The 14,224-nt window shown below is 47.9% G+C and overlaps 1 protein-coding gene across 1 annotated transcript in view; it reads right to left on the reverse strand.

Moving 5' to 3' along the window:
- Positions 1-14,224, reverse strand: part of Ncf2 (neutrophil cytosolic factor 2) — a 32,024-nt gene that overhangs the window by 13,519 nt on the left and 4,281 nt on the right. Inside the window, exons 3-7 of the mRNA XM_055624447.1 lie at positions 10,940-11,048; positions 6,139-6,273; positions 3,592-3,699; positions 1,895-1,954; positions 544-587 (exon numbers count right to left, since the gene is read on the reverse strand). Of these exons, the coding sequence (XP_055480422.1) occupies positions 544-587; positions 1,895-1,954; positions 3,592-3,699; positions 6,139-6,273; positions 10,940-11,048 (456 nt within the window). The remainder of the gene's footprint in view (positions 1-543; positions 588-1,894; positions 1,955-3,591; positions 3,700-6,138; positions 6,274-10,939; positions 11,049-14,224) is intronic.

Genomic DNA, 14,224 nt, shown 5'->3' on the forward strand with positions numbered 1-14,224 from the left:
GCCCCTCACTTTGGGATCCCCCATAGTACACACACACACACACACACACACACACACACACACACACACACACTTTATTGGAGGGGGAAGTAGGCTTGCTTTGTTCCATAGAGGGATTGCTTAACTTCGGTTAGGCCACTCTGTTTCTCAATTTACAGAGTGACTTCTTCTTGGGTGACAGCGCCCACACAGGAAGGAGCCTCCGTGATAGCTTCCGGAGTCCAGAGGGCTTCCGAGGGGCCCGTAGTCAGTACAATCCTGACCTCTCACGTCTGACCTGGGCCACGTTCCAATAGTCACAGCTTCAATGACCTCCCATTCTGTGGGCAGCCACGCCCGCTAGGACACAAGGTCGCTGTGGCTAGGCCCCCAGTGGTCACCCCACCATAAGACTCCCATCCCAACCACACCCTTTGGTTCTAACCTTGAAAACAGGAGGAGCCTAACATCCTAGACACATGGTTTGCTCTCTTTACACCCTTACTGCCATCCAGGCAAGCGGAGAGTGTGGGCATTCTGCATGGTGACTGAAATCAAACTTACCTGAAGATCTCTGGAGTTTTGGGTCTGGGTGGAGGCTCTGTGGCCTGTGGAACATTCAGGAAAAAAAATGAAGACGGGATGGGGGGGGGAATGACGAGAGAAAGAGTGAGGGGGAGGAAGAGAACAGACTGTTAACAGTAATCTGAGCCTTCCTCCAGATCCAAAACCAAAGACTTCATTTCTTGGTGGTCCCGGGGGTGGGGGTGGGGCACAATTTGGGAAGCCAGCAGCCTGCAGCCAGCCTGGATGTGGGCTTCACTAGAGCAGCAACTACCCGACCCAGAGCTGGTATCTGAAGAAGGTATTGTTGCTGGACGGGTTCTGGGCTTCTGACCTCATCCCTCTCCCAGTGTTTTCCAAAAGCTCTGGTTTATAGTTAGTGTGTGCCACTGTCTATGACATTTCCGGATATTTAAAACCAGCTTAGCATCTACTGGTCAGACTACAGTCTCCCTTTAATGTGTATTCCCTGTGCACTGAAGGTCATGGAGTCTGTTCCCTGGGACTTTCCTCCCTTGTCTTCTAGCTGGGCTGAAGCTCCAGGGACCTCAGCCGGGCTTCCTCCAACCTTACCATGCCAAAAGAAGACAGGGAATCTAGAGGCTGGCCCTCTTCCTGCCCCTGTGTTCATCCTATCCCCATGGCCCAAGCCATCGATCATCCTGGCCATTTTTGGGGTGGGGGTCACTGCTATCCTAGAGAGTGCATAAGCAGATGGCAGGGAGGTGACCAGGTCCACGGCCCTTTCCTCTGCTAGTGCTGACAGCTGCTCTTACGAATCACCCTGTTATGCAACCAAGCTTGAGTTTTCCATAATTGGCTTCCCTGCTTTCGTGTCACAAGCTTTGTCTTTGTCTCTGGACCCATTGCCAGATTGCCACATGTCATCGGGAACCATCTCTCCGAGCTCAGCTTGGGCTGGCACCCCGCCTTGTGTTCTCAAAGGGATCTCTTGCATGTGAACAAATGGATAAAGCCCTTAGGCTCCAAGCCCTGGATCACCCCTCCCTCCCTCCCTCCTGAACCTATGGAGTGGCTTTATTGAGAAGCTTCCAGAGCACACATTTCAGTGTTCTAAGGGAATGATGGACAAGGGCCCTCTCATGAGGTGATTGACAGATGTCTTATGACTTGGAAAGAGAGGCTTGAGATTTGGAAGAGCTGGTAAGCTGGCCTCAGAAGACGGGAGTCAGGGCTGACAGGCCATATCCCAACCAGGGCTGTAAACTGGGACTTCAAGTAGGGGCCAAATACTCAGCCATGCTGAGAGGTGGCTGAGGAATCCTTGAGATCAGTATGTCAGCCTAGGTCCTCTCACTGGGAGCTATTCCCCAGAGAGATCTGGCCTTACCTGTGGCTGCAGCGGGGCGAAGCCAGAAAAGTTGTCTTGATGAACCACGGACGCCACAACCTGAAACACAGACAAGAGAGGGTAAGCATGCTGCTGTCCGCTCGCTCTGTTTGCCCGTGTTTCCCGAAGGCCTCCTTCTTCCTCACACCACAGAGCCATCGTCACTTGAGTAGGTTCCAGAGGGAGATAGGAGGTAAGGATTAGAGTGCACCTCTTCTGGATTAGAACTCTCACTCTCTTAGAAAAAAAAAAAAAACCAAACATACTGGCATTCAGATCAAATTAACCATTTTAAGTGATGATTATGTGGTATTCCATACAGTCACAAGGCTTTGCAGTGTCATCTGGTACCAAAACATTTTGATTATCCCCGTCCCCAATGTTGGACCCCTTCAGTAGTTTACGGTAGCCTGGGAGCCTGGCAACCCAAGTTTGGAAAAGCTTTATGTAAACAGAACTATATGGCATGTGCCTTCTTTCCCCATTTTTTTCTGGTGTGTATGTGCGTCCACGTATCTGTATTGTCTGTGTCTGGATGTCTATGTCTGTCTTATGTTTGGAGGTGTGTCTGTATTGTGTGTATGTGTGTGTGCGTGTCTATGTATTTGTGTGCCTGTTTTATGTGTCTGTGTGTCTATAGTGTGTGTCTCTGTGTCTATCTACGTGTCTGTAGTGTGTGTGTGTATGTGTTTGTGTTATGTTTGAGGGAGCAGATCTGTGCATTCGTGAACATGGGAATAGAGGCCCCAGGTTAATGGGATCACCCCCAATTGCTCTCCCACCGACTGAAACAGGGGCTCTCAGCTAGACTCAGCGCTAGCCTTGCTTGCTCTGAGGATCCGGTCTCCACCTGCTGAGTCTGGACTTACGAGGGCAGGACTCCATGGGTACCTGGCAGTTAAGCAGGTTCCAAGGACCTGACATCGAGTCTTCGTGCTCACAGAGCAAGCACTTTAACAACTGAGCCACCTCTGCAGCCCTAGCACACGGCATTTGCATTTGTCTTCTTACAGATGGCATACATTTTCATCCACGGCCCAGCATGCATCAGTACCTATCCTTCTTGTGGGTGAATAGTCCTCTATATAGACACATCACATTGTATATACCCATTCACATAGTAATGGCTCTTTAGGGTATTTCTACTGGCCACGTTGTGTTGGCCTCTCTGATTCTCCCAGATCTGGCTGCCCAGACTGGACGGCTCACATTTCCAAACTGTCAAAGTCAAATGCAGATTGGATAAGGTACTGCTGCCTCACATCAAATCATGTCTGAAAGAATTTAAGAGCTGTGTTCAGGAGAAATCCAGCTGAAGAAGCAATCCAGTCGTAGGCCTGTGAAAATGGGAGTGATTCCCCAGGATCCTGAGCAGGAAGTTGCAAGAGCATTGAGCCTGCTGGCCCCACCCCATAACATTCTCCCCACTCCCAGGGAGCTCTAACTTTGTCTTTTTTCATTTGCCTCAGCCCCAAGACTCAGCATTCTGAGAACTTCCGGAGTTACTGAGGGTCTGGGTGACAGAAGAAACTGGAGGGTCCTGGAGAGAAGAAACTGGCAATGTTTGTCTTTTACTGTCAGCAAGATCCTCATTGCCAATCCTGAATGCCACAGAAGGGGACAGGGGACTCCCTTCCACCCAGCCCCATGGGATCCAGGGAACGAGAAAGGTGGAAAGATGCGCAGCCCCACCCTACCGTAGCCTTGCCCAGATAGTCCTTCTTGGCCAGCTGAGCCACCTGCCTCTCATTTGGCCGGAACAGCTTACCCACTGGGATCACCACAGGCTCGAACAGCTTCTGCTTCTGTAATAGAATGATCAGTCACGTGTCACTCAGCGGTGCTGGGTTCATTTTCACGTGCTGTTGGGTGAGCTCGCATGAGCATCATAGAATGTGCTCATACAACCTTGGTGTTTCAGCCATCGTGGAATGTGTGATTGGTTGACTGAAACATCTTTACATCTCTCGTGACTGTATGTCCTCATCTGAAAATGGGAGTGAGGAAACCATTCTTGCTTTGCTCATCAAATGGACCATTGGGAAAAGTCTCAAGAGAACAACTCTTTCAAACCATAGGGATTTGTTACTCTAGAAGGCTAAGCAGGAGCAGCTGGGTTTATTTATTGTTAATTCTTTGAGAATTTTAATGTATCTTGATCATACTCACCTAACTCCTCCCCTTAATTCCTACCTGATCCACCCTTACTCCCCACAACTTTGTACCCTTTGTTTGTTTAAAACAGGGTCTCATTATGTAGCCTTAGCTGGCCTGGCACTCACTATGTAGACCAGGCTGGCCTGAAATTCATATAGATCTGTCTGTGTATGACAAAATATCCTGTCTCCTGTTTGTTTATTTGTTTGTTTATTTGTTTTTAAAGCCCCTTAACTCCGATTTGTGTTATTCATATTCTTCTGGATATGGCTAGCCACTGGCCTATGGCTGACCTAGCAAGAGCCACATATCCTTAAAGAAAAGTGACTCTCCAACACCCTAGAAGCCACCAGCTGTGTCCCTAGCTCTTCAGTCAGGGATGGGGCGCATGAACTCCCTCGAGTTACAATGTTGACTGTCTTGATCTTCTGTAGCCAACCCCAGATGCTGTGGGTTGAGTTCAGGGGTCCTGTCATGTCTATAAGATACTATTTTGTCCTGGTCCTCCATGACCTCTAGATCTTACAATTTTTCTGCCCTTCTCCCTTCTCTGACCCTGAACCTTGGGGATGGGATGTGACACAGATGTCCTATTTGTGGCTGAGCACTACTCAGCCATGGACTCTCTGCACTTGGAGAACTGTGAGTTTCTGTATTAACCACCATCAGCTTCCCACTGCACAAAGAAACTTATCTGGCGAGGACAGAGAGCTGCAGTAAACTATGGGTAAAGACGTACAAATTCAGAGGGCAGATTGATACTATGCTCGTTAGCAACATAATCATAGTAGGTTCACCTTCGGGGCCTGTGAGCTCCCAACGACGGGTACTTGGTCAGATTTGCAATATGAGGCATGTGTGTGTTTGCGCCTATGGAGTGAGCCTTAAATTCAATAGTAAAGCAGTCGATTACCTCAGAGCATTCATGCCACTATTGCACTCCTGGGCGTATCTTACTAACACTGTATTATTTCAGTCTACAAGGCTCACAGCTGAGTAAAATTACTGATGACTTTTTTTCTCCCAGCAGCCTGCACAGTATTGTTAGAACCTTCTAGTCCTGTTAGAGCCAGCGAGCATGGAGAAAGCTTCTTGGATAGTACCAACTTGATTTCTCCACCTCCTGTGACCAATGTGTGTGCTGTCTCAAGCAACAGGGTCTTGTTGGAGCTACTCTGCACAGAGACTTATGCTCATCCCAGAGGCCATAGGTTGCCAAAATAATGCAGACTACTTTTGATGCTCTTGGTTGCCCACTGGGAGAAGTTGACTTTTACATCACCTTATGCTGGTATTATTCATCCAATGCCCTCTTTTTTTCTAGAGCACTGATACTTTCCTATTCTGTGTGGTAGCTTGAGTTTCTCTACCAGCATAGAGGGTACCCTACAAGAGTAGCTCCAAGCAAGGGTTGTGCCAGTGTTCTCTTGGTACTAGGATTGCTCGTGAACACGGGCATACAAAAACTTGAGCCCTATTTTTAGTGTTTACTTAAAACTACCTTTTTGGGGTTGGAAGTTAAGAACACTTTCTGCCCTTCCAGAGAACCAGAGTTTGGTTCTGAACAGCCTCTATCACACAGTTCACAACTGTTTGTAGCTCCAGCTCTAGGGGACCCTTCTGGATGCTATAGGCACCGACCCACACATGCACATTCTCACACACAGACACGTAATTTAAAATAAAATATCTCCAAAGAAAGAAAAAAAAATCACTTTTGCTTCCAAATGTACTCAAACTATGGATGATAATTTTCATGATTCTCTCACAGAACCGGAACATTTTTGTGAGGACCACGTTGAACCTGGCACTGTGCAAGATAGTTAGGCCTCAAAGGCAAGCAGAAAAAAATACAGCCAGTATGTTCACAGTGCTTGAAGGCTGCACAGCACCAAGAAACTACAGGCATCGCCCCAGGCACCACTCTGAGACCCAGGGGCTGTGCTGTTCCACTCTCCAGTAGCTTCTCGGCTCCGAGCAAGGTCGGAAGATATTGAAAGAACATTTGTTGGTCAGAACCAACAAAGAAAATGCTACCCAGTGGGACTCTGCCGAGGAAAACTCCCCCCCCCCACCACCACACTCACCCAGATGCTTTCCATGGCCTTGTCAATTTTGGAATGCCTGGGCTCAGACTTCATGTTTGTTGCCAAGGCTAACTGCTCTTCTGCCTTTTTCCATTCCTCCTTCTTGGCATGCATGAAAGCGATATTATACAACACCTAGAAGAGCAGAGGCCACACAAAACTTGAAACTACTCCAAAGCCAGGCACCAGGAAAGGGTTCACATATGCACACAGAGAATGCCGTCTAGTGACATAATTCCTTTCCTGAGTATTGAGGGGATGGCCAACAATTAGTGTAGCCACTGAGCTCTGTCAGACATAAGCGGTGTTAAGAAAACACTTTCTAATGCAGAAAGCCGTGTGCATTCTTCTATAACCAAGTAGGTCAGAAGGGACAAAGAACTAGTGTGTTGTTCTAACATAGAGAAGAGGGGCTTTCCCAGAGCCTCGTGGGGAGGGAGGCAGAGTCAGAGCTGGGAAGGTGTGTGATTTCTAACTCCTGCTCTTGCCGTTGAACCTGGGCCGAGCTATAGGCCAAGTGCGGGGTGGGAAGAGGTTCCAGATGCATTGTTTGGCACCTGAGCCGCTAGAACCTGGCTGGAATTACATGGATCACAAGACTCCAACACAGCAGTGTGTATCAGACAACTTCATGGTCCAAGTCCAGTGGAGCTGGAAAGAGAGCTGGCATTCTCGGAACCCCGGGGGAAAGCTTCAGCTGCAGGGGGAGGGAATGGCAGAACTTCCCAGGTCTTCGGTTGGATTGTAGGTTCATCAGTGTTTGCTTCACTATAACACTGCGCAGTTTATTCACAGAACCAGTTAAACTTTTGGATACATTAGGAAGATAAAAAGAATGTTGTGGAAACAGAGGTGTGACACTTGAGGCTGAGTCCGGAAGGACACTGACGCTCTAGCATCCATCCCCTAGATCACCTGTTTTTTTCTGGGACACCAGCTGCCCTGTCCTGACAAAACTTTGGCCGTCCCACAGGGCTGTTCTGTACCAAGAATGGGAGCCCTTAGCCAACAAACAGTTCTACCATGCTAGACACACCAGGGCCACCAGATTGGCATTTCCACGGAGTTAGTGGCTGGTGCTGGTTCTGGGAGCGAGGACCAAGCCCAGGAGTGGAGCTCTAGATGCCTTTCCCCCACCCCTTTCTGAGAATCAATGAGCTAGTGCCTGAGGCATAGGTCGTTGGCTTAGAATGATTGCAGTGAGGATTTTTTTTCACACTTATTGATTGTGTGTGTGAGTCATGGCACATGTGCAGAGGTCAGGAGACAACTTGTAATAGTCAGTCCTTTCCTTATGCCATGTGGGTCCAGGGGTTTGAACTAAGGTCATCAGCCTTAATGGCTAGCAACGCTAACCCACTGAGCCATCTCGCCAGCCCCCAAGGACTCAGGATCTTTTTTTTTTAACTTAACTATAGTACAGAAGAGAAACACATACATTCGATAGAGAAAAACACTTCCATGTTTTAATTTTGATCTTTCCCCAGGGTAGTGACACATACTACAATACTCTCTTGCAATTTGGTTAGCATCATAGAGTCTTGCCTCCTGGTCAGCCATGCAACCACAAAGGCAAGCAAGTAGTGCACCGTAGGAGGCCTGAAGGGTGTTGTGAGGGGTGCGTGTGTGGGGGGGTCTCTGCCACCATCACAGCCAGCAGAATAAGAATCCACAGGAGATAAAAAGGCAGTTTAGTTCAGCACAACTAAGTAGCGGAATTCAAACTTTGAGAATCTGACCTTAAGTAGTTTTTTTTTTTCTTTTTATTATTTCACTTTATTTACATTTGTGTTTTTGGCTCCATGTATGTCTGCCCAAGGGTGTCAGATCGCCTGGAACTGGAGTTACAGACAGTGGTGAGCTGCCATGTGGGTGCTGGGATTTCAACAGGGATTCTTTGGAAGAGTAGCCAGTGCTCTTAACCACTGAGCCACCTCTCCAGTCCCAACCCTGAGTAGTTTATTTTAGACATAGTTAAGCACCGCACAGTTTGGTGGGAACTCAATCTGTGTGCACAAGCAAGCACAAAGTAAGTGAGATAAAAAGCGAAGGTGACTGCATAGAAACTCTTTGTACACACATGTGACATCTCCCATAAAGATGGATTCTGAGCCCGGTGGGTGGTGGTGCACGCTTTTTAGTCCAGCACTTGGGAAGCAGGGCCAGGCGAAGTTCTGAGTTCAAGGCTAGCCTGGTCTACAGGACAAGTTCCAGGACAGCCAGGGCTACACTGAGAAACTGTGTCACAAAACAAAACAAAGGAACAAACAAACAACAACAACAACAAAAGGGTTCTGTAGATTGGCTGAGAAAAACAAGATCAAGATAAGGGTCTGGGGAAAGATCTGGTGTGGTCTGGGCTACACAGAGCAAGGGTCATCAGGCCGCTAACCACCTCCACCTCCAGCTTTCTGGCTGGATAGTAGGTAATGCATCCCTTTCTTTGAGGGAACTACCCTAGTGTTTAACATTTCAGGTTCCCAAAGTGCTCATCTGTGAGCACAAGGACCGCCATGCCTCCTACAACACACTAGGGTGCAATGCCATAAAACTGACATACATGGTGTACAGGTGTTAAATGCATTTTTGACTTAAACTAACTCTTGCCTTCACTGGGACTGAGGATGTGTCTCAGTTAGGAGAGTGCTGGCTCAGCAAAGCCCTGGGCTCTATCCCTAGCCCGCATAAACCCTCCAACTGCTACAGGCCTGGGATTTACCCACTGTCGAGGGGAGGTGGGAAGACTTGGTTACATACCCAATTGAAGGCTAGCCTGGGCTTAGAGTCCCTTCCAAAAAGACAGAGAGAGAGAAAGACAGAACACACACACACATACTCAGAGAGAAAGAGAGAGACAGAAAAAGACAGAAGACACATACACAGAGAGAGAGGCGGGGGAATGGGTTTTTATTTGTACAGAACCTGTCATCGTAAATTGAGAATCATGTGGCACAAATGTGGTTACCCTAACCTATTCAGGACATGTGAGGACAGAAAAGAGACCACATAAGCTTTAAAGTTTCTTTCTTTTTTTTTTTTTCTCAGTTGCCTTCACTTGAGGCCTTTCCTCACAATCAGTGTTTATGGTTGTAAGGGCTTTGAGGTGAATCCACAAGAATGGTGTAAGCAGGAAAATGACCAATTTCCTGTTCTCTGGTCATTCACAGGGAGGACTCCTATAAAGTTCCAAGAAGTTCTCCTTGCTACTACAAGGCACAATCCTTTTTCCTCTTCCTTCCTTCCTTCCTTCCTTCCTTCCTTCCTTCCTTCCTTCCTTCCTTCCTTCCTTCCTTCTTTCTTTCTTTCTTTCTTTCTTTCTTTCTTTCTTTCTTTCTTTCTTTCTGTCTTTCTGTCTTTCTCTGGTTTTTCGAGACAGGGTTTCTCTATGTTGTCCTGGCTGTTCTGGAACTCTTTCTGTAGACCAGGCTGGCCTCAGAGATACACCTGCCTCTGCCTCACAAGTACTGGGATCAAAGGCTTGTGGCCACCACCTTCTTTTTCTAGAGCTGCCTGCTCACCCTCTCCCCACACCTCACCCCGCACCCCTGCCCTGATTCCATATGTAAGTGACCCTCTGCAGGGTGAATGGTAATGTTTGGAGACCATTTTGATCATCACAAGGTGAAGTAGGATGCCCCTGGCATCTAGTGGGGAGAGGCCAGAGATAGGGCCAAAAAAAAAAAAAAAAAAATCCCACACACACAAAAAATCCCTTTGTTATAGGGCAGCCCCTGTAACAAAGGGTCTGCTACAGTTACTTATGGAGAGCAATGATTCCTGTCCTCAGGGAGCCGGTCTCATTCCAGCCGGTTCCCAAAGCAAAAGCCACACCCTTGTAAGCGGTGGCATAGCTGTGTGCCTGCTGCAGGGCAGGATGGGCCGCATGTCCCCAGGGACTCGGGCAGCAATAGAATCTATTTTTACTTGCAGCTCCAAGCAACCCTGGGAACGCTTCACTTCTGCCTGAGAAACTGAAGCAAAAGAGACGTTCATTTGGCAATGCTTCTAAATAAAGGTCCATGGCATTTGCAGGAGTTTTCGTTGTTTAAAGCTTGTGGTGTATATTTGGAAGTTTGAAAGGGAAGGTTATTTGAGGAAGAAAAGTTCATAAACTCACAAGTGAAAGCCAGCTATGCCCATCCTTCTTAGTAAAGCAGGGAAGAAGTTGTCCTTGTTTGGAGAACTTTCCCTTAACGTGTACTTTGTTCTCTTACACAGATTTGCACCAAATGGCGCATAGTCTCTCTGCGAGGTGCTGACCAAGTACTGGGATGTTTTACAACAGGCTCCTCACAGACAGAGAATCCATGATTTTGAACCTGTTAGCATAATGCTAAGCAAATAGCATGTCTTATGTAGCTTGAAGTGCTAAATAAGATATGCAAATTACTGTGAGTGCTCTCACAGGCCAGCACGCTCCAGTCTGGTCTCCCTTCAGAACATACAATGAGCTTATTTTTTGCATTGGCTTTTCAATCTGAAATTAAGAAAATGTCCGCTCTCAGGTGACTAAATTACTCTATAAGGAGCCTGGAGTCATCCAATCCCGTCCCATCTCTGATCTTATGCCATTCCCTTTCCTTTCCTCCCTTTGTCAATGTTGGGATCAGGTCCTGGGCCTCACACATGCTAGGCAAACACTATTTACCTCCGAGCTACACCCATCTGAGTGTTTTCTTAACAGACAACCTGAGTCTCAAGGCATGGGCGTCAACGTGACTTCGGCCAACCTCTGCAGGTGCTAATCGACCACGGTGCTTCTCAAGTGTCCTCTCCAGGCCACAGTCCCTGACCTCCTTACCTCACAGGCAAACAGCTTGAATTGCAGCCCCAGGATCTTGTAGTCTATCAGCTGGTTCCCTCGAAGCTGAGTCAAGGCCTCTTTAAGGTCTTTGATAGCTAAGTCGTATCTGCAGGACAGGGGGAGGAGTAAGCTAGTCCATCCAGGTCATGGAAGAAGGAAAGCAGAACATGCGTCTCTGTGCTTCTCTATCCTCCTTCCATCCCGCCTGAAGAAGCACTCCTGTTCTGTTTGATAATTCTGCACTTTGACCAATCCTGACACCAAGGATTCTATAGACTAGGTGTGATGTTGCACACATGGGCTACCCAGTACAGCTTGGGGGGACCCTCAGTCTACGACAACAATGAAGATTTCTTCTCTGTGGGCCTTTATACAGTTCCCACTGTTCAGGTGGCCTTTGTGTGGCCTTCAAACACAGCTCTCACTCTCACTGGCGATCTCCAAGCAGGACCACACCGACCCACCCTGCTTCTCAGGACAGGTTCAAAGCAGTCCTCACCACCCTCACTCAAAGTCAGATCTGCCTGGCACAGCTACCGCTGTGGGCACCCTCCTCTTGCCCACAGCCTTCCCCTAAATCTTCTGTTGGGTCTCGTTTGTCTCCTGGTTTTGTGGCCTTTTGCCTCCTCGCCACACGCTGGGAAAGAGAGAGAAGTTACTCCCACACATCTCTGAGGCCATCCTGGAAAGAACAAGAAGGCAGGTTTCCTGGATCCCCGTCTGTAACCGCACGGGCCGTGTGTGGCTAGCTGTTTCCCCGAAGCAAGAAGGCAGGTGGAGGCGCAGATGCAGTTTCCACTGTGTCCCACCGCCTGTTTGGGAGCAGGGAAACTCTCAGCTGATGTACATTCAGTGTCTTCAGCTCACTAACTCACCCACCTGCCTTGCTCCCTGCTGAGCTGGCTGAGCAGGTGGTTTTTAGCTGTAGAGATGCCCTGAGTCTACCTGGCACTGTAGGGTCTCAGCAGCATCCTCCACGCAATTCTCTGTCTCATCAGGATGTCTACAGTGTGGAAACTAACCAACCAACTAACCAACCAAACAAACAAACAAAAAACCCAGTGTTAACCAGAGTGTTCCTTTTGTGTGGAGAAAGCTGGGTGGAGTTAACCCTGCTAAAGTCCATTTGTTGCTGTTGGTTTTTTTTGTTTGGTTGGTTAGTTGGTTGGTTTTGTTTTTGAAATAGGGTCTTATGTATCACAGGTTTCTCTTGAACTCAGTACAGATGTACTGAGTTTCTCAGAAACTGTACTGAGTTCAAGGGATGACCTTGAACTCCGGATCCTCCTGCCTCTACCTCTTGAATGCTGGATTGTACCCAGTTTATGTTATAAATCGAGTGACCTAGGGCAGCTTCTTTCCCTTCTCCCTTCTCCCTTTTCTTCTTCTCCTTCTTCTTCTCCTTCGTGTGTAGCTCTGGCTGTCCTGGACTCACTTTGTAGAACAGGCTGGCCTCAAAGATCAGCCTGCCTCTGCCTCCCTGAGTGCTGGGATTAAAGGTGTGAGCCACCACACCCAGCTCACACTTTCTTAGACTGTTAAAACATCCCTGGGGGCTGGCAAGGTGGCTCAGAGTTTAAGAGCACTGGCTGCTCTTCCAGAGGTCCTGAGTTCAATTCCCAGCAACCACATGGTGGCTCCCAAGCATCTGTAATGAGATCTGGTGCCCTCTTCTGGCGTGCAGGCACACATGCAGCAGAACATTGTATATATAGTAAATAAAAATAAAATCTTATATATAGTAAATTTAAAAAAAAATCCCTTTAGGAGTGCTAGAGAATTGGTGAGATGCTGCAGCATGGGCCACATACTTTGTGTGGAATTCACACCAACGTGTTTAAGAAACTCCAGGAGGCTGGTGAGGTGGTTCAGCTGTTAAGTGCAGCACTGGCTCCTCTTTCAGAGGACCTGGGTTCAGATTTCCAGCACCCGAATGGCAGGTTACAACTGTCCATACCTTCAGTTCCAGGGGATCTGAGCCCTCATCTGGCCTCCTAGGGCACAGACATAAATGCACACAGAATCAAACAAATAAATTTAAAAAGAAAAGAAACTCCAGAAGAACCAGGCATAGTGCACACCAATAATCCCAGTGCTTGGGAGGTGAAGGTGGGAAGTCAAGGCCAGCTTCAGCTGCAGAAAGGCTATCACAAACTAGCGACTTAGTAAACAGAAAAGAAAAAAAGGGCTCTGGGGAGGCAGCACAGTTGTAAAGCATTTATTTCTCAATTTTCAGATCTCAAGGACTCAGAAAAAAGCCAAGCACTGTGGCTGGAGGGACGGCTCCATGGTTAAGAAGAGCGCTGGCTGCTCTTGCTGAGGGCTGGGGTTTTGGTACAAGCACTTATATGGTGGCTCAGAACCATCCATAACTTCTGTTCCAGGTGTGCAGATACAGGCCCTGGACTCTGTGGGCACCAGGCATGCACATGGCGCATGTACATACGCGCAGACAAAACACTTAGACACAGGGCTCTAGCAGGCCTGAGCATGGCAAACATGGCTCCCACAGGTTTTGCCTTTTAACCTTTTTCCTCTTGCTAAAAAACCATCAGATACATTCCCAAAGCTAGCCCCCAAGGTCTATCTCCTTATTTGACCACTTCCTCCTCCTCCTGAGGCTGACCACCAAGGTCCAGCTATCAAAGGATTGAAGTCCAACAATCAGAAGCTCCCTTTTGACTACCCTAATTAATATGCCCAAACAAAATTAACCAACTAATCCCAATACGGGGTTTCCCCTTTTCCCTTTATAAACTGTCACTTACCTATGGGTCTCCTCTCTATCAAAGGCAGTCCTTTGTCCCTCTGGGATAAATCTCCTCCCCTCCCCCCTTGTTTCTTTTCCCTTCTCCCTCACCCTCTGTCTCGTCTTTGTCTCTTATTCCCTGATCTTTAGCCCTCTGGGACAAATACATCTCCTTTGTGCTGAACACACCTCCTTTGTGCTGAGAATTTGATCTTGGTGTGTTCTATGCCGGCTCTGGTCCTTTTACATATAAAATAATCTTAAAAAAAAAAAAAAAGAAAGAAAGAAAGCCAAGCATGACAGTATGTACCTGTAATCCCAGCTCTGGGATGGCAGAGACAAGTGGATCCTGGGAAACCACTGGGCAGCCAAATGAGCAAAATTCAGGAAGTTCTGGCCCCAGGGCCACTTTGGAAGGCTTTAATCTGGGGGTGTCGCCTGCCTGTAAAGTTGAGTACTTAGCTGTTGCTAGGAGCAACCACTAGTGCTCAGGGAACGTCAAAGGTTCTCTGCAGTTGTGCTCAGTTACCTGA

Source organism: Psammomys obesus, unplaced genomic scaffold (genome assembly GCF_907164565.1).
Source record: "Psammomys obesus unplaced genomic scaffold, mPsaObe1.curated_primary_1811, whole genome shotgun sequence".
Classification (NCBI taxonomy): Eukaryota; Metazoa; Chordata; class Mammalia; order Rodentia; family Muridae; genus Psammomys; species Psammomys obesus.